This window comes from Ceratotherium simum, chromosome 12, assembly GCF_057802395.1.
Source record: "Ceratotherium simum simum isolate JZ-2026a chromosome 12, ASM5780239v1, whole genome shotgun sequence".
Taxonomy (NCBI): Eukaryota; Metazoa; Chordata; class Mammalia; order Perissodactyla; family Rhinocerotidae; genus Ceratotherium; species Ceratotherium simum.
Genome location: NC_141911.1, coordinates 22,043,762 through 22,067,977, shown reverse-complemented (window position 1 = coordinate 22,067,977; position 24,216 = coordinate 22,043,762). Strand labels below are relative to the sequence as shown.

At 42.6% G+C, this 24,216-nt stretch overlaps 1 protein-coding gene across 2 annotated transcripts in view; it reads right to left on the bottom strand.

The window, feature by feature from the left end:
- TMEM192 (transmembrane protein 192) overlaps positions 1-21,861 on the bottom strand; it is a 35,661-nt gene extending 13,800 nt beyond the window's left edge. Inside the window, exons 1-4 of one of the 2 annotated variants that reach the window (XM_004433583.3) lie at positions 21,744-21,861; positions 14,062-14,208; positions 7,601-7,865; positions 1,879-2,013 (exon numbers count right to left, since the gene is read on the bottom strand). In XM_004433583.3, the coding sequence (XP_004433640.2) occupies positions 1,879-2,013; positions 7,601-7,865; positions 14,062-14,208; positions 21,744-21,770 (574 nt within the window). In that variant the 5' untranslated portion in view covers positions 21,771-21,861. Of the gene's footprint in view, positions 1-1,878; positions 2,014-7,600; positions 7,866-14,061; positions 14,209-19,806; positions 19,826-21,743 lie in introns of those variants that run through there. The other variant, XM_087437452.1, reaches the window with a different exon arrangement.
- Between the last annotated feature and the right edge of the window lie 2,355 nt (positions 21,862-24,216).

The window sequence follows — 24,216 nt, the reverse complement described above, 5'->3', positions numbered from 1 at the left end:
ACTAGAATCCCATTTACAGCACTTGACAGACATGATATGGAGCTGATCTCAATCAACAAGATAATTCAATGTTCATTTCTGTCACATGGATCACTTTACTAAAGTAGTGAGCTATTAACTATACACTGAAAAATGAACTTTACTTTAAAGTCTCATCCTTTTCTATGAAGTTAAGTGGGTGGTGTACATTTCTCTTTTTCGAGTGAGGTACAAATGTAATCCTCTACCTAATTTGGCTAATTGTTAGCTGATAACTACAGAAAAATTTATAAAAGTCAATTAGGAATGTGACATCATTCACATTTACAAACTGGTCACTCCATTCATATTCTAAATACTCTTCTCTAGGCCTCAAGGAGACACACCAAAAAAATGAAAATGTAAAATGAAACACAAGCTGAGACCCATGTGACGTCTTCCTTCCTAACTAGAGAAATGATTGCTTTGAAAATGGATAGATAAGGTATTTTATTATCACAAAACAATTGTTGCTCAGTGCCACAAAGTTAGCTCGTCAGTACTGCAGCAGGAATGAAATCTAGGTTTCTCCAGGGCTTGAATTTTTTTCTGTTAAAAAATTCGGGCCGGCCCCATGGCTTAGTGGTTGGGTGCACGCGCTCCACTGCTGGCGGCCCAGGGTTCGGATCCCGGGCGCGCACCAACACACTGCTTCTCTGGCCATGCTGAGGCCGTGTCCCACATACAGCAACTAGAAGGATGTGCAACTATGACATACAACTATCTACTGGGGCTTTGGGGGGGAAAAAAATAATTTTTTTAAAATTCTGTTTCTGTTTTTTCTGTTATCCTTCCATCTATTTTTCATGTTACCATATCTGAAGCTTACTTTACCACTGAGAGTTTTAAGAGAGACAGACAGACAGACAGACAGAACAACACTCAGAAAGCTCTAAATTTAGAAAGGAGTGGGCTCTTAAATGGTTTATCCCAAAGCAAGTTTGGGCTAAATGCAGTTTTGCATGCATTACTTATTTGCTTACTTATTTTGTATTTTGTTATTATTTTTTTTTTTTGGTGAAGAAGATTGGTCCTGAGCTAACACCTGTTGCCAATCTTCCTCTTTTTGCTTGAGGAAGATTGTCCCTGAGCTGACATCTGTGCCAATCTTCCTCTATTTTGTATGTGAGACGCCACCATAGCATGGCTTGATGAGCAGTGTGTGGGTCCGCACCCAGGATCCGAACCTGCAAGCCCTAGGCTGCCGAAGGGGAGCAGGCCAACTTAACCACTATGCCACTGGGCCCGCCCACGTTATTTTTAATTTTAAATGCCAGACTTACATTTCAGTTGCCTTTGAGGAACCAAAGTTTGTGGGTCTTTTTGATTGTTTTTGTTTTTGTTTTGTTTTGTGAGGAAGACCAGCCCTGAGCTAACATCTGATGCCAATCCTCCTCTTTTTTTTTCGCTGAGGAGGACTGGCCCTGGGCTAACATCTGTGCCCATCTTCCTCTACTTTATATGGGATGCCACCACAGCATGGCTTAACAAGTGGTGCATCAGTGCGTGCCCGGGATCCAAACCAGCGAACCCCGGGCCACTGCAGCAGAGCGCACCCACTTAACTGCTTGCACCACCGGGCCGACCCCTCGTTTTTGTTTTTTTAATGAAAAGCCTTCACATTAGTTGACAAAAATTTGTTGATGACACAAATTTAGAAACGTGACTCACTGGTATCTTCCTGTTGGTTTGAAATTAGAGAAGTGTGGATGTGGACAGCAATGAGAGATACAGATGCTAAACAGGTTCTCAGCTACGTAGACAAACTTCCTTGTCGCAAAGCTAATGGGATAGGCTTCAGGTGGGAATGAAACAAGCAGTCAAAGGTCTTTATAAGAACAGCCTAGTTGTAATTCTCACCTGTGTAAACGAGCAGACACATGAGGGAACAGATCAGTTCCAGGGCCAGGACGGCCAGGATGAGGACAAGATACAGTCTGCCGGGCTCAGGGAAGGAATGCTGCATGCACAGGATGAGCAGAAGCGCTGTGCTGCCTGAGAAGGAGAAACATAACATGGTGTCAGCTGGAGCCCAGTGCCCACACCCACGAGGGCATACACACACCCAGACGCATTTTATACTCAGCAGTGAAGGAAGTTAAAGGATAAAGACCAAAAAACGCTAATCTTTTGAGGAAAAAACCCAACACTTCATCTAAGAGTTAATGATGCCCCATAGAACAAATACACGTATAAGAATCTGGACTTTCTTAAAAACTAAGGAACGATTTTTTGCTTCATAGAATGATGAACAATGACATTCCTTTGGGTTCTGTGTGCATTTAAAAAATGATGCCGTTTTTAGAAATTTGCATTATCCTAGTTCTTCAGGCTCCAGAGGCACCTGAGGACCCTAGTAGCTGGTTCTGGTCACATCGTGCACCAAGGGCAGAGCTGCCCCAAGGTTAAGAATGCTGCAATGATCCAGCCCACCTGGATGAAAATCCGGGACACGCTGCTAACCGTGGACAAATGACCTAACACCTCTGCCCCTCGACGTCCTCATCTGAAAAATGGGGATAACAGCACCTTCCTCACAGTGCAGTTGTGAGAAGTAAATGAGTTAATATATGAAAAACACTTTGAATGGTGCCTGGCCTGTCAGTATTCAATAAATATGAGCTATTTCCCCCCTGCTCAGCATATCCATTATTGATTCTTGAAGACTATTTTAACCTCGTTCTGCACTTTTATTCTAAAGAACATCAAAAAAGTTTAGGGGCAGAAGTGATTCCTATAGCATCTTGTCTTAGAATTTCCTCAAACTTATTTAACATATTTATTGAAGTCTGATCAGAGTGGTAGGGGGATGCTTATTTGATTTACCATCTATTTCTTGGTACAAAAGGGATGACTGTGAGCAAAAGAGCCATGTTTAACGACCCATCGGAAGTCCCTCTACACAAAGCTATGTTCTAACAAGCACGAACCCCTCCTCTCACACTCACAAATGTCACAGTGCACTAGCATGCTGACAGATTGCTAAATTTGTAAGTTAGTTTTGTGAACAAGACAAATATTCTACAACATTTAAGGGAAAAAAAAACCTAGGAAAAAAACCTGCACAGAAAGTGAACATACAGTTTTCAGAGGATTTCTTTGTTTTTTTTACTAATTTTATTTATTTTTTTTTTCCCCCAAAGCCCCAGTAGATAGTTGTATGTCATAGCTGCACATCCTTCTAGTTGCTGTATGTGGGACGTGGCCTCAGCATGGCCGGAGAAGCAGTGCGTCCGTGCGCGCCCGGATCCGAACCCGGGCCGCCAGCAGCGGAGCGCGCGCACTTAAACGCTAAGCCACAGGCCGGCCCAGGAGGATTTCTAATGTACTGGGCACGCCTACATGTCAGCAGGGGCGTGGGTCACAGGGCGTCATCGGAGCTCTAGGGACACGAAGTCTGCAGCCCGGTGGGAGAGGCATACTGAAATAAAACATCCCCTAAATGGCATGTGCTGTGGACATTATAAAACTCCCCTCCTTGAGGACGCCCTGCCCAGCGCATCTTGTTCAGACTGATTACATGGGCCCTGGGTTACCGCAACAGCCTCCTCATCAGTTTTGCTCCAACCAAATGCACTCGCCAGCTACAGCCCATGGATCTTTCTAAATCTCACACATCTCAACGTGCCCCTCCCCTGCAATGGCTCCCCTCTGGCATCCCTCAGGATCCGGCCCTGGCCTACCTCTCCAGCCTTGTCCTTCACCCTTTACCCCCTCCCAGCTCACTCCTGCTCGGTGCTGCCCTGCTCACCCTCTCAGGGCTCAACAAATGCTTCCTACATGGCAACTGTACATGATCAGGTTTGGGTTTTTTAATGGTTTTATAACTACAGACATAAGCCTAAATGTTTCTTGTTTTATTCCATTTGCCACTTAAAAAAAAAAGATTCTAAGAATTAATGGAATACTTACTATTCATTAAAAATACCGGGAGGAAACAAGTTCCTGTGGGCAGGGGAGGTACTACAGTCATGAGGGCCTGAGCTCGGAGAGCCAGGAGGCCTGGGCTCCAGTGCAGGACCTGCCGCCTCTTACAAACCGTGAGCCCCAGACTCCTGCTCTATAAAATTGGGGAAATAACACTTTTCACACAAGCCCTGTGGTAGGAGGAAATGCACTAACGATGCCTAAGTAGTGTTGGGGCCCATGGCAGGCCACCCCAAAATATCCCACAATGGCATGTTGATTATTTTGGATTAAAGTTATTTGAGAAGCAAAAAAGGCATTCTGACCCTCCTGTCTCTGTTCCTCTGAAAGCAGGAAATAAATCTCCCAGGTGAAAGGTACTCTCCCTGCATCCTTATCACCAGAGCTAGGGAATTCAGGGCTGAGAAGCCTATATAAAAAAACCTTGCTTAGGGGCCGGCCCCGTGGCGCAAGCAGTTAAGTGCGCGTGCTCCACTGTGGCAGCATGGGGTTCGCCGGTTAGGATCCCGGGCCCGCACTGACGCACCGCTTGTCGAGCCATGCTGTGGCGGCGTCCCATGTAGAGTGGAGGAAGGTGGGCACGGATGTTAGCTCAAGGCCAATCTTCCTCAGTAAAAAGAGGAGGATCAGCATCAGATGATAGCTCAGGGCTGATCTCCACCCCCCCCCAAAAAAAAAAAACCTTGCTAATTTACTACCTCAAGCCTAAACTCTGCTTAAATTCCTCACTAATTATGTACCTCAAATCTAAGTTTCTTTGCCCTGTCATTCATCACAAATTTATTTGTTTCTTTGTGTAAAATATATATATTGCATGCTTTCTTTACTCTCTGAGCATCATTTCTCTATGATCTCCAACACCTACTTATTAAACTGGGTTTTTCTCCTGTTAATCTGGTCTCTGTCAATTTTATTATTAGTCCAGCCGTAAGAACACAAGAAGGGTAGAAAGGAATTTTCCCCTGCCCCTACAGTAAGCATTCAATAAATGGTAGGTATCATCATTATTATTATAATTCTAGTTTTATGAAATCGATGGCAATTCCAGGCACACGGCATCCAGCCCCTCCTCCAAGCAAGTCCCCATGACAGACTTGGTCATATGCTAAACCACAGCAAGACCCTGCCTTTTTGCTCCATTGCACCCAAGAGCAACAGACTCAGTCAGTCATCAGGGAGGACCCGAGCAGGCATTTCTCCAAGGCAGCTGAGAGCACCTCAGGCCCTCCTGAGGAATATGACCAGTGGGAGCTAAGGGTGTGTAGAACACAATCTCTCTGACCTAGGGTCCTAGAATTCCTACTGGGACCCACTTCTATAAATAAGTTTTCCTACCAAAATTGACACTCCAGAGTAGTTCCCTCAAGCTGCACTTTTGCACGTCCTCAATCTCTGGGTTCATCCTTTCAGGCCCCGGAGGGGAACCTGTCTGGGCGCATCTGAAATTTACTGCTTTTCAATGAAGGGCCAAGTTTTGATTTCAATGGAAAAACCGAACAACTAAATATGCAACTTGCTATGTAACTAATAATAGTTGATAGGGTTCAAGATATATTTGGATCTAAGGAAGGAAAACAGATAAATCAGATAAATATTTTCAACTTATCTGGAAGGAAAGGAAAGCCCCTTGGCCCACCTCTACAAAATAAAATAAAATAAATCTATTTTTCTCTCTCTAGAGAATAACAAAAAGTATCAGGATGAAGCTCCCCAGTATCCAGCAATACTATCACATGCAATAAAAAGAAGGGTTACACCCTTCTGATGAGCTGGAACTTCTATATCCTCATAGAGTTACCTTCCTTTTCTCCAAATAAGAAAAAAATACTTAAACAAAATAGAAACAGGGCAAATACCTGCCCCGATCTCTTTGACTTTCTGCGTCCTTACATGAGCAACATAAAAGTGATGCCATTTGTGATTAAACTAGGGGTCCAATTGTTTAGAAACTGATTATGATTAAGGGTCACATGTTTAGCAAGAATTTGAAAGTCAAAGAAAAAGTACAGATCAGACAATGTCTTGCTGGGCCTCAAAAATACTTTTCCAGACCATCACTTGAGAAACTGAACATTTTGGTTATAGCACATATAAAGTCTTTCAGTAGTTAAAATTAGGTTTCTGCTTTTATCTTTGTGGGAGGGAGGAAAGGTTGTAGTGACATCGACTGGCAAAAAGAGAGTACTACACATCAAAGGTTGAAGATGGAAACCAAGCTCTTCCTCAGGGAGCAGTAAATGTGACCCCCCACCCCCCCCACGCCCGCCTCCTTCAAGGTGAGTCAAGATCAGCCATCCCTATAAAATGCTTCTTTCTCTGCTATAGCACGGCCCTTTAGCTTCTACTGAGAACGTCACTGAGTGGATGAACTCGCAGCTTACCCTTTAAGAAAATGCACTAACAGAACATAGAAGAAAAATAAAAGTTAAAGTTATGTAGAGCTGTTTTTCTGGGTAAAAAATTCATTTCTAATCTGGTTTCAAAATGTTTAAAGATCTATTCTGGACTCAAATTGAAAAAGAGGGTCTTTTAAAAAGGCAGAAACTTTGACACTAAGGCAAAAATACCTAAAGAAGTTCAATTCAATTGAATGCAGTTAAACCTTTAAAATAATTACAACAATAAAGAAAAGCAGGCATTCACGCATTCTAAGTCCTGTGTGGACTTTCTGATCTTGCCTTCATAAATCGTTTTGCAAGGCTTCTGTTTGGGATAATATATCGTATTACATGACAGTCTCTCTTACTGCAAGAAAAGCACTGAGCTTCATAAAAATAAAACAATTCCCTCTTATCCTACAAGTATCAAATAACAACAGCATTTATATCTCCTTGAGATGAATAAGCCTGCTGAGATCAAAAGAGGGGAAAATTCTACATTTCACACAGGGATATATGGATACCACGTTCATAATGAAGGGGAGCAGAAAAAGCCACCCCAAAATACACCTTTTTGGCAGAAGGATTATTAAACTGATTATTTTTAAGAAACAGCAGACACAGGAAAAGCTCTGAAAACCAAGAAATTATCCTTTTGTGAGTGATATTTACATTTATAAGGGAAATCTCCATTTGCGAGGGTGTCTCCCCCTCTGTACAGGGAAGAGAAGGATGGCTCTAAATCTCTATAAACTCTTATCAATGGAGAAGGCAATGACCTAAATCTGCATAACAACCTTACCCTTGTTTACTGTTTTTCCTGGTGATCTCCCATAACTGCCTCCCCACAATATCTTCTATTGTCTTTAGCTGCAGATGGTATCTAAGGGGCCATTTCAAGGAGGTACTCAGCTTTCCTGGGTCTCTCCCATGTATACAGGTACACATGTTAGTAAACTTCTGTTTGTTTTTCTCCCTTTGATCTGTCTTTTATTTCAGTGAGAGTCTGAGCCAAGAACCTAGAAGTGTAGAGGGAAATTTTTTTTTCCTCTCCTACAATAACAAACACAGATTTCAAAGGAAAATAAGGCTGTATATATTATAAGAAAAGCTTCAAGACATTAAGGTGATCTGAATTTTAGTGGCCGCAACACACATCACTCTCACAAAAATGAGAATATATTTGATTATCAAGTCAAACTTCATGTTTTCTTTCTGCTGTCATTTTTGCCACTCAAGCAAGCCACAGACAAGCTGAGCAGGACAACTGGGCTTACCCACGGAATGTATCATCAGTGCGAGTCTTTTAAGATGCCTCGTTGATCGGTAGATCGCGTTATAGCCTCGGCTTCTTACTTTGCTGTGGTGATACTGGATGTACCGTTCGAGAAGGAAATGCAGAATCCACAAAATAACTTTTCCAAGGATTATGACTGTCTGAACTTTCAGTGGGTTGGTATAGTTTCCTGGGCACTTGTCCTCATTTGGATTAGGGTAAGAACAAAGCACACCTGTTAAAAACGCTAAAATAACAAACACAACCTGGTGGAAAGGAAAGCGGTAGGATTAATATTCAATATTTAGATTTAAGAAACAATAATCACCATCGCAGTACATACTCTTATACCTATGACTGTCACTATCCTATTTTTATAAGTGAATTTAAAAACAGAGTTTTTGCCATTTTTTACAAACGTTTTAAACAGAAAATTTGGAGAAAGATTTGCAGAAAATTTGGAAAATATAAAATCACAAATATGAAAACAAAAATCATCCCAAATCCCACATAACAGAGACAAGTACTTAATGTTAAATGCAGTTTCCTAGGGCTGGCCCCGTGGCTTAGCAGTTAAGTGCATGCGCTCTGCTACTGGCGGCCCGGGGTTCGGATCCCGGGTGCGCACCGACGCACCGCTTCTCCGGCCATGCTGAGGCCGCGACCCACATACAGCAACTAGAAGGATGTGCAACTATGACATACAACTATCTACTGGGGCTTTGGGGGAAAAAAAAAATGCAGTTTCCTGCCCACTTCTCTTTTATTGAAAAGAATAACAAGTTAGTTTAGCACCTCAAAGGTAACTATTAAAAATCATGGCTTAAAAAAATTTATTTCTTGGGCCGGCACAGTGGCGTAGTGGTTGAGTTCACAGGCTCCGCTTTGGCAGCCTTGAGAGTTCAGATCCCAAGCTCGGACCTATGCACCACTCATCAAGCCATGCTGTGGCAGGCATCCCACATATGAAGTAGAGAAAGATGGGCACGGATGTTGGCCCAGGGCCAATCTTCCTCAGCAAAAAGAGGAAGATTGGCAACAGATGTTAGCGCAGGGCTAATCTTCCTCATCAGAGAAAAAAAAGTTTATTTCTAGTTTCAGTTTTAAGAGAACAAGAATAACTATCCAATTAGATCGACAAAAATTTAAAAGATTGGTGCCAAAATACAAGCAAACACCCTCATAAATTGCTGACTGGTCTGGGAATTGCTGTTGAAAAAATAATTTGGAAATATCTATCCCTCAGAAGTAAAAGCACTAGTACATAGGATGTACGGGTATGAGTATTTACTGCAGTATTCTCTATATTTGCAAAAAAACTGAAAATTGCCCATGTATATGTGTCCCTCCATAGCAGAATGCTTGAATAAATTAAGGTACATCCACTCATATAATAGAATATTATTCTGCTATAAAATAATTAACTTTAAATCGCTGTGTATTAGTTTGGATGGATGTCTACGACATGTGAAGATTAAAAGAAAGAAGTTGTAGGGTAGTAGTTCAAAGTGTGGTTTCCAGACCAGCCGCATCAGCATCAGCATTACTGGGGAAATTGTTAGAAATGCAAATTCTCAGGCCCACCCCAGACCAGCTGAATCAAAATCTCTGGGGGTGTGGCCAAGAAATCTAGTTTAACAAGCCTGCCAGGGAGTCTGATGCACGCTGAATTTTGAGAAACACTGCTGCAGAGTAATAAATACAGTACTATCCATTTTGTTTTTTTTTTTTTAAGAAACAGGGGAAATCTTTTTATATATGTAATCTTTTTGTATATATTTGTATACACTTAACAAAAGGCATGGAAAGAGCTACAACTGGCCCCATTTATTAACTCAGGGAGAAGGGCTGAAGCAGAGAAAAGGGAAGATTATGATTTTATCTTTGTACACTTCGGTAATACTTTGTTACAATAAGGAAGTATTATTCTGTATTTTAAAAAATCAAAAATTTAAAATGCTATCATTGGCATCCATCGCCAAGCATCCAATAGTAGGCAACCTTATCATATAATATATCTAGGTAAAACATATGTGATTTGTCACAGTGGTTTGTCAAGAGCAGTAATTTTTGTATGACAACTCAAGATGCATGCCACCATGAAGCAAAAAGTTGAAAAGTCAACAGTCCCTATAAATCAATACCTTGTACGTTGAACCCAACTGATCCATTTTGTATAAAGTAGCACATAAAGACATTAATTTTTCTTGTTCTTTAACACTTAGGATTTTCTTGTCCTAAAGTTAGGGCAATCAATCCCATAGGATCAAAGACATGTAATTTAATCTAAAAAGCTTTTTTTTAAAGTGGTATGTGTGGGGTGTATATACATAAAGAATACGTTATACAAAAAGTAAAAGGAAAGAAGAAAAACAGGCCACAATCCAGGGACCAGGAGGCTATCGCTGCCATGTGGTGTCACCAGGAAAGAAGTGCTTCAGTTGATATCTGGGGATCAGGAAGCCATGGCAGAACCACACCACACTTACTAGACCCACACAAGGAAAACAGATAGACCTCTCTCCTCAACGTACTCAGTTCTGAATTCAAGTCTCCCACAGTGCATCTCACTGAGGCAGCAGCCAATCAAGTCAATCAACCACATTCACCATCCTCATAAACACCCAAGGAGTGGCAAGAATTTGCCCTCTTTTGACTCTTCATATTGCAGCAAAGAACAACTATAACCCCTAGGGCTTCAGACTGCAATAACCAAAATGGAGGAAATGATTAACGGACTTGGAGCAGAGCCACCAATAAGCCTACAACAAAACCATTCATATGTGTGTTTCTGTTTTTGTTTTCATTTAGGGTTTTCCTTTTAATGATGTTGAATTTACTTATTTATTTTTATTGAGATATAGTTGACATATAACATTGTATAAGTTTAATGTGCACAACGTGTTGATTTGATACATTTATATATTGCAATATGATTACCATTGTAGCATTAGCTAACACTTCTAGACCGTCACATAATTATCATTTCTTTTTTGTGGTGAGAACAATTAACATATCTAGCCTCTCAGCAATTTTGAAGTTTATAATACCATATTGTTGACTATAATCACTATGCTGTGTATTAGGTCTCCTCGACTTATTTATCTACTAGTTGCAACACATGTTTTTAAACATCCCTAGACATTTGTAATTTTATCATCTTATAAAACATGGGGCAACATGATATGTATTGTTCTGCTGTAAATTGACTTCTCTGCTTAACATTATTTCCTAGGTGTAGATAAACATAAATTTCTGTGTCAACATACATAGATTTATCTGTATCTTTTTTGTTTTTATAACTGAAAAAGTAATACATGCCTACGGTAAAAAAAAATTTCAAGTAGTACAAAAAGTAAACAGTAAAATATATTAGGTGTCCCTCCCACTGAGGCCCTCAGTACCAACTAGTGTTAAAAGGGTCTTGTGAATGTGTTAGCACCCAAAAAGGGGGGTCATCTGCCCGCCGCAAGACATGCCAATAGTCAAGAGGCAAGGAGGTAGGAGAAAAAGGACTTTTTATTACAGCTTGCTAGCAAGAGGGAAGATGGGCGACTAATGTCCGGAAAAAACCATCTTACAGAACAAAGACTACAGGCCAGTTATACACGGGGCTGGTCTCCGGGTGGGGGAGGCAGCTGGTCTCTGGTTGGGGCAGACATCTGGTCTTAGTTCCTCATAATCTTTGGTTTTACTGGATATGCATCAGAGACCAGAGCAACGCCCTACACCCTGATCTTTTAGTTGTCCTTGATGATGGCTATCGGCACAGACTCTCTGCCTGGGGGTCATCACATTCCTGAGGAACTCAAGAGAACAAAGTTATCGACTTATTGCAGCTGGGAGGGCCTGTAAAATCTACAGAGCATGTCTGGGCTAGTTAATCAGAGGTCATTCAAAGTTACATTATGGTTCTTTTTTTATAATATGGCTTCCTTATGTCAACCTTGTGTTGAGCCGGTATCAAATGCTTCTGGAAATATTCTATTATATACAGGAATACACATTTTAAAAGGTTCCAGTACCAATTCGAGTGTGTGTGTGTGTGTTGGGACAGGGAGGGAATTTCCCACATCAACAAGCAATGCTCCAACACCATCTGGGTGTCCTACAATTCAACTCAATTCTGACGCTACCTACTCAGAGATAGCACCAGATTCCACAGGTTAAGGGCCCAGTCCCACACGACTGCCTCCACTTCAGATGCCAATTGCAAGCCCACGTTGTTATCTGTGCTTCTCAATAACCAGCTACAAATCAAAGGTTCCCATGGCCCCCTCCTTAGACTTCAGACACCAGTCATAAATTTAGGTTGTTACCTGCACTTCTGACAGACTGGCTATAAATCAGAAGTTTCCACAACTCCCTCCTTGGGTTTGACTCCTTTGCAAGAGCAGCTCACAGAACTTAGGAAATCCACTTACTCACTAGATTACCAATTCATTACAGAGGATGTGAATCAACAGCCAGGTGAAGAGATACATAGGGCAAGGTCCCAAACAAAGGAGCTTCTGAAAGTGCCAAACAAAGGAGCCTCTGTCCTCCTGGAGTTTGCAGCCCAGCACGCACAAGTGTTCTGGTTCACCAACCTGGAAGCTCTCTGAACCCCATCCTTTTGGGCTTTTATGGAGCCTTCATTACATAGGCATGACTGATTAAGTCACTGACCACTGGTGATTAATTATTTTTAATTTTTATTTATTTATTTATTTTTTCCCCCAAAGCCCCAGTAGATAGTTGTATGTCATAGCTGCACATCCTTCTAGTTGCTGTACATGGGACGCGGCCTCAGCATGGCCGGAGAAGCAGTCCGTCGGTGTGCACCCAGGATCCGAACCCAGGCCGCCGGCAGTGGAGCGCACGCACTCAACCACTAAGCCATGGGGCCGGCCCTGGCCATTGGTGATTTTTTTTTTTTTTTTTTTTTTTAAAGATTTTATTTATTCATTTTTTTCCCCCCAAAGCCCCAGTAGATAGTTGTATGTCATAGGTTCACATCCTTCTAGTTGCTGTACGTGGGACTCAGCCTCGCGTTGGACGGAGAAGTGGTGCCTCGGGGTGCGCCCGGGATCCGAACCCGGGCCGCCAGCATCAGAGCTCACGCACTTAACCGCCAAGCCACGGAGCCGGCCCTGGCCATTGGTGATTGATTCAACCTCTAGCCCCTCCTCTTCCCCAAAATCAGGGACTGAAAGTTGGTTGGTTCCCCTGGCAACCGGCCCCCATCCTTAGGTGCCTTCCAAAAGACATCTCATTAACATAAACCCAGTTGTGGTGGGAAGGGCTTGCTATGAATAACAAGACACCCATTTCACCTTCATGGCTTTGAAGTGTTTTCAGGAACTGAGGACAAGAGACCAAATATTATAACAAAAGATGCTCCCATTGCTCTTGTCACTCAGGAAATTCTAAGGGTTTTGGAAGCTGTAAACCAGGAACACTGGACAGAGACCAAATATATATGAGAAATATGTTTTGGTCATCTGAATAACCAAATATGTATATTTCTCACAAATCACAATATCACACACATACACACCAGCCCTCTTGACTCCCTTTTCAAAGGTGTAAATAGGAACATTCTGTACACACTGTTGTAAACCTGATTCTTTTTCTACCCAACAATGTAACTGTGAAGGCTAGTCTACATTAATATATACACATCAACCCCGCTTCTCCTTTAACAGTTGCACAGCATTCCTACCTACGGACAGGACATGCAAAGTGTCCTCTGGATGGTGGTAGTTTACAGTCTCTTCACATTACAGACAACATTGCTATCATAAACAATATCCTTACACATAGGCAAATAAATGCTTTGAAGTAGAGACGTGAGTAAAAAAGTATGCACATTTCAAATGTTGATAGATATAGCCAAATTGCCCGCTGAAGAGCTTATATATTTTTTAAGAACATCACCTCTGGATGGATCACTTTCTCCCAGCCAACTTGAGATAGGCAGGAAGCTAGACATGAGCTGGGAGCAAGGTCACTCCACCAGGTACAGTGTCCTCACTACCAGGCATCGCCTCTCCGGACATGCAGCACTCCCCCCGACCCTGACCAAGAGTGGCACCAAGCCTCATTATACCCTCATTTGCATTGCAGTTTTCACCCCCCTTGGGGGGGGGTCACTGCCATGACAGTTCCCGAGAGGCCTTGTATGGAAAAAATCTCCCCTCCTGACATGGGAGTGGAGACAATGCCCCGGTTGGCACATGTTCCAAGACCTTCACTCGCCCCCGGGACCCACCTTCCTTAGCCACCGACCACCACAACTTTGGTGCAGTTGCTCCCTGGAGCCTGCCCGCCCCTTCCCTGGGGGTGTACTCTCGCTTTGCTAATAAATCCTCCTCTGTTAAAACTTCTGCTGTGTGTCCACTTTCAAATTCTTTTGTGTCTGTGGACCAAGAACCTGGGACCCCACCGCACCGATCCAACCGGTGCCGATGACAAACTTACATGTATTAACAAGAGAAGATTTGCTATGACGACTGTAGGAAGAGGATGGAATCTGCGTCTAATATGAGCATGTAATGAATGTTGTTGGAGATGCTGGGTGTCCAGAAGGGGGTCATCTTCAACACTCTGGGTGAGATCCATGGAACCCTGGGGTACAGAAAAAAGGAGGCAAGCTATAATTACTACTTCCTGGATTATGTTTCTAAGACAAATCTACTAACCTATAAAGCTTTAAAAACCATTACCCAAGTTAGAGGCAAAAAAACACACTACCTATCTAAAGCCAATTTGAAAAAATACCATAAACCTCTAGATAACTACTGTATACAAATTGGTGAAAACAATTATTAAAACAAGTAGAGGAAATCTTAATTCATTTATCTTCAAACAAGGTAATACAGAATGAGATTAAAGCCAACAATCTTCTTCAAGCCTCAAATTTTGGATATTGATTTATTTAACATTATTTATATGACTGATGAAATAATTACATATGGTTGCAATTCTTAAACTATGTCTTGGTGTTCTACAAAATTTTGGAAAGTTGGTAGAAGCTTTACTAAGGGGTCTTAAAACAAACTTTCAGTTAGGACAGAAAAATTTTAGAATACTAATAGAAACAGACCCTCAAGGAGACTAGTTTGCAGATGTCAGATTCTCAGTGAAAACAACTAGGTGCAATGTCACTGAAGTAGCCAGCAAAGGTTGAGCTGCAACCTAGAAACCTAGTTAGTCATGATTCAAGTTATTGTCTTGATAGGAACAGTTCTTTCAGGTCACTGGTGCATACTACAATCTCTCCATGTCAAACCCTCCCTGAAAACCATTATATATAAGGCACTGTGCCTGATGGAAAAGAATATAAGACAGTCCCTGCTAAAAAGATTATATTTTGATGAATAAATGAAAAGCAACAAGAAAAGTTAATATATCGACGTATATGAGGAAGCCATTTCGTTTAAAACTAATTTGGCCTGAGCTTGTTTTTCTAGAATGGCCTGACATGGCCTGTCCAGCACGCATTGCACAACTGCTTTAAACATTTACAATATCCCAAAGCACAAAATGATGCCTTTAAAGACAGGGATGGGGCCATCCCCGTGGCTTAGCGGTTAAGTGCGTGCGCTCCGCTGCTGGCGGCCCGGGTTCGGATCCCGGGCGCGCACCAACGCACCGCTTGTCGGGCCATGCTGAGGCTGCGTCCCACATACAGCAACTAGAAGGATGTGCAACTACGACGTACAACTATCCACTGGGGCTTTGGGGGAAAAAAATAAATAAATAAAATTATTAAAAAAATAAATAAATAAAGACAGGGATGTATGCCTCCCTCCCATATAAGCATTTCTTTAAAGATAAGCATTTCTTCACAGAAACTAAGGGTCAAACTGACCTACTGTGCTCATCTTGTGACCACTGACCTGCTGTGCTAGCAAAACGTCTTGTGACTGTAGTAAAAGAGATACTCCTGTCATATTTGATGTATGTTCCTTGTTCCAAGACGGTATAGAACCACGCTGTACACCTCACTTTCTTAGGGAAGGTCGTTCTCTCAGGCTATATAGTCCTCAGACTGGCTCAGATAATAAACTCACCCCAATTTTGATTTGTAGATTGATTATTGATTTGCATCAACAGTTTTCATTAGTGAGGTTAGGAACAAAGGCTTGCAGGACTAAACAACAACACAGGAATAAATATAGTGCCTAGAATACTATAGGGAAGTACATAATAAATTAGCAAATGAGCAGTACAGATGATGCAACAAATTTAGGTTAGCTAATTGCCCTAGAATGAGAGGGAAATGAAGACTTAATGGGAAAAAGGGGAAGCCCGAGAATAGGATTTGGAGACAGGGAATAAGGCTCTTTACTTTGGGAAGGGTAGAGAGTAGGACAAATGGTGTAAGGCATGGCTATTCGGCACTAGGATTGTAGAGATAATACAGTAATCTGGGGCAGGAGCCAGATCCGGGGTGGGCTTCTTTTTTGTGTGTGTGTGTGTGAGGAAGATCAGGACCCAGATCCAGGGTGGGCTTCTCAATTTCCAATCTCAGGCATTCAACGCTGCTTTGCAGAATTTGCAGAATTTGCTTTGCAGAATTTTTTCATGCCTAGACAGCTTCCTATTTGTCATAACTCATGGTACAATTCTGATTATTTCTGTTCTCTTCAAGACTCCTCTGCCTCTAGCTCTTTCTCAGTCAGCAGACGTCCCAGCCTCCACAGCTCTCCCTTCAGCTAATGTCCATGAATCCTTCTGGGCCTGGTTGGGACAATTCTCACAGTCAACCTTCCTGGGCATGCAAGAATCTGGATCAAGCCACCCCTCCATGTCCTCCCACGCATTTTGTGCTCCCCTTCTCTATCATACTATCCTGTGGTGGTCTTCTTACTTATCTGTCTTCCCCACCAGACCTCATGAGACCCACTAACTCCCCACTTCCTATGTCTTTGTAAACCTAGTGCCCAACAGGGACTCATGGTCAGCGCTCAGCGAGCATGTGATGAATGAATGAATGTTCCAAACCCGTCCTTGCAGTGTTCCCTAACTCAGTTATGGCAGCATCAAAGACCTGGGCTATGATCAAGAGGAGACATGATCAAGAGCTGTGGAGACAATCCACTCTGACCAGAGGCAGTAAGTGCTGTGGTTAAGGGCAGGCTCCCAAGACAGACTGCCCAGGTTCAAATACAAGTTCTACTGCTTCCTAGCCGTGGGCAAGTACTTCATCTCTGTGCTTCAGTTTCCTCATCTTTAAAAGGAGAATAATAACAGCACCTGCTTCATAGCTTTGTTGGGAAGATTAAGTTACTACACACAAAAGTGCTTAGAACACTGCTTGGCCCAGAGTAAGCAATCAATAAGTATTAGCCACCGTTATCACTAACTCTTGCTTTTCTACTGCTCCCCAATAATATTCATTATGATTCTAACTCCTAAACCTGTTCTTTCCTCTCTATTCTATCTCAGTCCAGGCCCTCATCTTTTCTCATGGCCTTTGCTAGCACCTTCCAATCTCCAGACCTTAGCAACCTCTCTCACTGCAGTCAGAGTTCTTCCAAAATGAACATTCATATTTCTCTCCCCAAAACCCATTATCTTCAGGACAAAGTCCAAATTCTTAGTCTGGCTCTCTGCTTTATGATTCATTCCTAAGCTACTTTTCAGGATTTGCCTCTTACCATCTCCCTCCCTCCCGATGCTGACTGTTCATGGCTCCATCTCTCAGGAAACCCCTTCAATCTCTGGGCCTCTACTTACTCTTCCCTGCTTGTCAAATGCTTGCCTTAGCAAGAACGCTGCCTTCTCTGATGTCCCTCAACACTGTTCTACTCCCTTTTCAACTGACATTGTAGTTTTCACCTCTGCAAGTTTGACTTAGATCTATTTATTTGTTGCATGTGTCTTGTTAAACTTTTGAACATACAGAAAAGTTATGATAATTTTTTAATGTCTTTGCTGTTTCTAGCATGTCATCTCTGAATTAGTTCCAAGTGACTCATTATATGTCATATTTTTCTGCCTCTTTGCATGCCTGATAATTCTTTTCCTCTTTATTGAGATATAATTGACATATAACATTGCCTAAGTTTAAGGTGTACCACAAGTTGATTTGATACACTTATATATTCCAAAATGACAACCACCATAGCAGGAACAGCATTAACTAACACCTCCATCATGTCACATAATTACCGCTGTCTGGTGATTTTGGATTGAATGCCAAACATCACAAAATTTACCTCTTTGGCTGCTAGACATGTTTGTATTCCTATAAATATTCTTGAGCTTTGTCTGGGATGCAGTTAAATTACTTGGAAACAGTTTGATCTTTTTTTGTCTTGCTTTTATTTTTTTATTTTATTTTTTTGTGTGTGAGGAAGATCAGCCCTGAGCTAACAACCATGCTAATCCTCCTCTTTTCGCTGAGGAAGACCGGCTCTGAGCTAACATCTATTGCCAATCCTCCTCCTTTTTTCTTCCCCAAAGCCCCAGTAGATAGTTGGACATCATAGTTGCACATCCTTCTAGTTGCTGTATGTGGGACGCGGCCTCAGCATGGCCAGAGAAGCAGTGCGACGGTGCACGCCCGGGATCCGAACCCCAGGCCGCCAGTAGCGGAGCATGCGCACTTAACCGCTAAGCCACAGGGCCGGCCCTGTCTTGCTTTTAAGACTTATTAGGTGGGACCATATCGTATTTGGCCTAATTATTCTCCACAGTTGAGGCAAGACCTTTCTGAGTATTCCACCTAATACCCTGTGAATTATGAGGTTTCCAGTCTGGCTGGCGGAATAGGCACTACTCCTGGCTCTGCTGAGCACCAAGTACTGTTCCTTCTAAGCCTTTCAGGTGGTTCTTTTCCAGGCCTCATGGAGTTTCCTCTTAGGCATGCACAGAGCAGGACTCTGCTGAAGACCTGAGGAGGACTCGCTGCACATCTTCAGAGTCCTCCCTCTGTGCAGCTCTCTCCTCTCTGGGTTCTCTGTCCTGTGAACTCTAGCTGCCTCTCTCTCCCCAGACTCCGCTCCACCTGCTGAAGCTCTGCCTGGGTCCCCCTGCCGCTGTCACAGCCTGCAGACTCTCTCAAGGCGGGAGGCTGGGCAATCACAGGGCTCACATCCTTTGTTTTCCGTCCCTCAGGGATCACTGTCCTTCACTGCCTGATGTCTAAAATCTGAAGAAGTGTTGTTTCATATATTATACATAGTTTTTTGGTTGTTTTGGGCAGAAGGATAAATCTAGTCCCTGTTACTTCATGTCAGCTGGGAAAAGAAGTCCCTACCACACTCTTACACACCTCTATTATAACTCACAATACTAAGCACAAGGTATGAAACTTGTTGGAATAAGGTGTGCTTCACAAGGGCAGGGCTCTGTATTACATTGTGTTCTTTGTACCTTTAGCACCTGATATATAGCAGGTGCTCAGTGTGTGTGTAAAATTAATGAAAGACTGCCCAATATCTTGAACACTTGGGACCTAGGAATTTAAACAAAGCTAGCATTGAAACCTTAACTGTAAGACAACTGTCTACTTTATTTACCTCCCACTACTTCCCTTTCACACACCTTCTCCTCTAGCCTAAATGACCTTTCTGAAATGCCCCACAAATATCCCCTTCTTTTTTTCAGAATCCAACTTATCTTTCAAAGTCCCAACCAAGACTTATGTTCTCTATAAAATCTGTCCTGCCAAGTGTTTTCTTTCTGCTTTTTTTTTTTTTTAATTTTTTTTGTGAGGAAGATCAGCCTTGAGCTAACACCCATGCCCATCCTCCTGTTTTTGCTGAGGAAGACTCGCCCTGAGCTAACATCCAGGCCGATCTTCCTCCACTTTATGTGGGACACCGCCACAGCATGGCCTGATAGGCGGTGTGTCAGTGCGCGCCCGGGATCCGAACCCGGGCCACCAGCAGCGGAGTGCGTGCACTTAACCGCTAAGCCACAGGGCCGGCCCCCTTTCTGCTTTAAAACTCTTATAAAATGTACTGCCCATAATATTAATTTGGAATATTTCTTATGCTGCCTTGTATTATTTCCTATATTAACTGTATGCCTTTGGTTTTTCCTGACTACACTGAAGGGGTTCGGGACTATAAGATGGCTTCTTCTCTATGTCACTTATTAGATGTTCAGTAAATACTATGTATTTGGTGGCTATATCAAATACACTGTCCAATGGACCCTACAGGAAATGTATAACATACAAACAGCACCCTGTCATTCTCTGCCACTCACCATCTGCAAGTGAAAGATGCAGGGAAGAAGACTCCTGAATCCAAATAATTTCTTCATTTCCACTATTAATAACTACATTACTACCTGAAAAAGATATCTGTTGTTTTTGCCCACACGGTATCTCTTCCCTCTTCTTTTGTGACAATAACTCTATTTCCTTTGCAGGACCCACCACCTACCTCTGCATTAAGTCTCAATGGGAACATCCTTCAATACTCTTCACCCTCCTCTAGCCTAGGGGTAGTCATGGAACCAAAGAGGGTTGGGCCAATCCAACTCTCTGTGAGCAGCAAAGCAAAGGGAGACCACGGCTGAGAGATTCATTCCAGGGCAGACCCTGAAAGGACTCCTGTCACTTAAATCCCTTGAGCTGCCCTTGTTTGTGTACTTTCAGAGGCCTAGGTATTCATCCACCCTATGCCCTTTCAAATAAATGCCTTTCTTCCTTAAATTAGCCAGAGTTGGTTTCACTGCTTGCAAACAATGAACCCTCACTAAAAAGCTTTTGCATCTTTTAATTCATTTAAGTATCTGGGCCTATGACATGGCCCATAATTTTTAGCTTTTTACTGAATGGTAGAAATCATATCCACAAAATACCAAAAGCAGGCAACTTCCTAAATAATTGTTGGGGAAACATTAATCTCCAACTGTTTGGTGAAAACAGATTTCTAGGATTGTACTCATCCTTAAGCGAAAAGCTATAGATTCAAGAACCTGGGGCAGCTTAGCACCAACCAAGAAGCAATTACTGCATGCATTTTTCTACGAGTCTCTCATTTTCCTCTTAGATATTCATTTTTTCCATAAATTTTCAGCTCATGAATCTCACCCTTAAAAATTCAGAAACAATGAATTTTTTAAAAAATATATACGAGTCTCAAATCTACTTTCAGATCTTAAAGTTAGTTTTCCATTTTCTCAAGTGAAAAAAAAATTTTTTTAGTCATATTAGAAATTGCTTGGTCTTTAGTCAAAATAATTTAACCACGGTCACTACTTGCACAAGACTCTAAGCTCTTGTAGGGTATGAACTATGTTTCATGCGTCTTGCCTGATGCACCTCATTCACTGATAGGATCATAGTAATATTCCTATTAATTTATTAATCCAAATTAGTGCTTTAATGTAACTGTCAACTTTGCATTTCTCAAGGTAAAAATTTTATTATGTGCCAACGTGGCAACCCAGTTAATTCTTGGCACAAATACATGTTTTGCCTAAAAATGTTTTAATATACTTAAGCAAAGATTTTTGCAATTACGCTATCACTCCGTACTATATACACTGTAGACTAAGCCACTAGTTTTTTAGTGATCTGGTTTGGATCCATCTAAGTAAGATTTAAAAATCCTTTCATCCCTTCCATGCCTAGATTCAAAACATCACGACATTGTTTTTCTCCAATGTGGGTTTCCGCGTGATGACAGCGACAGGTCTGCCCGTGGGACGCCAGCGTTCAGCCTGCGTGTCGCAGCGGCTCCAGGTCCACAGCCCTCTAGAGCCAAGGCAGGGGACCCACGAGCAGGGGAAATGCGTCCCCTGCAACCCAGGAGCGTCCGAGCGGAGCCCAGCGGCCCCGCGCCCAGAGACGCGCCCAAAGCAGGAGCTGTCAGGCCAGACGCGCATCACGTGAAGCGCCCAGTTCCGGGATCAAAGACGCGCGCTGCACGTGGGCTGGGCGCCAGCCTGGGACCCCGCACCCGCCCGCCCACCTCCCAGCAGCCCACGCCGGCCTCCACCCGGGAAAATAAGCCCGGAGCCTGCGCGTCGCGGACCCCACCGCCGCCCCGGTGCCTGCTCACACACCCCCCCGCCCGGGCCAGCCCCGCGCAGGAGGCGCCCCCTCCGGCCCCGGCCGCAGTCTCCGCCCAGCGCGCCCAGCACAGGAAGAAGGGGATTTCGGGGCCAGCTGCCCGCCACTTCCGTGCACTCACGTCCTCCATCCTGCCCCCCGCCGCCATTTCCAGACGCCCGAGGCCAAAGCACCGGCCAGCCCGGCCTCTCCCCCTGAGCCCGGGCGCCGCGGGCCCAGGAAAATTGCACCTTTTGGGACCTGCCCGCCCCCACTCCGGACACACCCCGTCCTGCGTCCGCCCCGCCTCCTCACTCCCGATTGGCCGAGGCGGAGGGAGGGGCGTGCCCCGCCCTGAAGACCAGAGCTGTGGGCCGCAGCTGCTGCTGGGACCTGCTCCGTTCCTGGGGATTACGTCCGCCTCCGCTCGGGTCAGCTATTGGCTGGAGACGGGCGTTCAAGAATGCTTTCAAAGTCCAACAATTTAAGTATTTTCGGCTGCCGCTTGCTTGTTTTGAAAACATTAACTTTCTTCCGTCCTGCTTAGTTTTTGTTGGCAAATAGAACCAGTGGTAGAATCCTCAAGTTCCCATTTATAGCTCGAAACTCCAGTGGGACACCAGGGTCCCACTCTAGAGGGGCATAACAGAATAAAGATTCTAATTTCCGTGACATGTTTACAAATTTCACCGTGAGAAATGAAACAGTTCAGAATTTTTAGGGCCTTTGTTTCTTTTCAAATGGAAAAGAAAACTGTAATGAAAATTTCTGAAAATACACGATCATGGTAAAAATGTAGGAAAGTAAAATTTTCTGTTAATACCAGCCCTCAGAGATAATCCTGATACCAGCTGGGTATATACACTTTCATACTTTTTAATGGTTATGTGTACATTATGTATAGTGTATTCCTGTTTATGCCATTGGTGAAATAAAATCATTTAAATACCAGCGAAGGGAAAGATAGTGTAAGACTCCACCAGATCTTTAAAATTTCATAATGCTGAGATTCTGTGGTTTCTCAAGAACCTTTTCTAGATGAGTGTTTCCCCTCAACAGTTTATTTTGAAATTTTTCAAACCTACAAAAATGTTGAAGGATGTACTGTTGATGCCAGTAATCCATAACCAATCTATAAATCAAAATTGGGGTTAGTTTATTATGACCCAGCTTTTGAGGACCGTATAGCCCAGGAGAGTCCTTTCACAAAGAAATGAAGCACTAAAGAAGTGGGGTGTACAGAGTGGTTATATACCATCAAAGAGCATGTATCACATATGATTGTAATGTCCCTCTTACGATAGTTGCGCGATTGACCTACTGGCAAAGTGAGTGATGGACACAGCAGGTATCAGGTCTGCTGTCTCCATGGGCGTGGCTGGTGGCAGGTCTGATATCTCGAGTTGGGTGGTCACAGGATGAGTGCAACAATCAAATCCTAGCCTAGGGAGAAATGCTTATCCTTAAGGAAATGTTGTCAATGTGGGGGAAGTAGCATCCATATCTTAAGGGCATTTGTTCATGTTAATTGCTTAAAGCAGATATGCAATGAACAAACAGAGGCTACAGGCCCTTTTAGGAATAAACAAGTTCAGGCTGAATTAGTTTTACACCAAATGGCATCCTCATTTATTTATCAGTACAATAAACATCCATTTACTCCTCACTTTGATTCATCAGTTGATAATACTATGCTGCAGTTGCTGTGTGTGTGTGTGTGTGTGTGTGTGTGTGTGTGTTCACATGGATTTTTTAATGGAACCATTTGAAAACAAGTTGAGGATATTATGAAACTTCATTGCTGGATACTTTATTGCCTAGAAATAAGGACATTTTTCTACTTAACTATAATATCATTATCACACCTAAGAAAACTAACAGTAATTCCATATTTGTTAATAACCAATCCATGGTAAAAAATTTTCCAAATTGTCTTCCAAAATGTCTTTTTTATTTGCCTTTTTTTCACCATCCAGAATCTAATCAAGTTTCACACGTTGCTTTTAGTCATTTTGTCAAGACATGTACTTTAACTGGTACAGTATACTGCTTAAAGACCAGGGCTCTGGAATTAGTCATGGAGGTTTGAATTCTGCATCTTAGTAAAGGTGTGGTCTTGGGCACTTTATTCTCTAGGGCTCAGTTTCTTCATCTGTGAAAATAGAACTGTTACTAGTTCCAATTTCAGAGAGATTTTTGATTAAATGAAATAATACAAGTAATGCTCTTGGTCCAGTGTTTTCTCTACTTAAACACTCAGCAAATGATAGTCACTTTTTTGTCTAAGTTAGGTTTATTGAAGCATTATCAGCGTACATAGTCACTGTTTTAATAATACATTAAAATATTACCTTATTCAAATAGTTCAGCAAGTCTTTTCTCCTGAAGTTGAAATTTTCCAAAATAACAAAAGTTTAGGGGTAGAAAAGATGATGGTGTACTTGGTTGGTTAAAGGGCTTGCTTACACTTTAGAGTAGGAATAATCTGTAATTACCCGGTATAAAGCAGAAGGGAGCAAGGGTGTTAGGAAATAGAATTGTGAACTTTACAAGGTTTTATAAGAGGGGGTTAGTGGGAAAGTGAGGTTGTCAGGCTAGGAGGTGTGCTTCAGTAG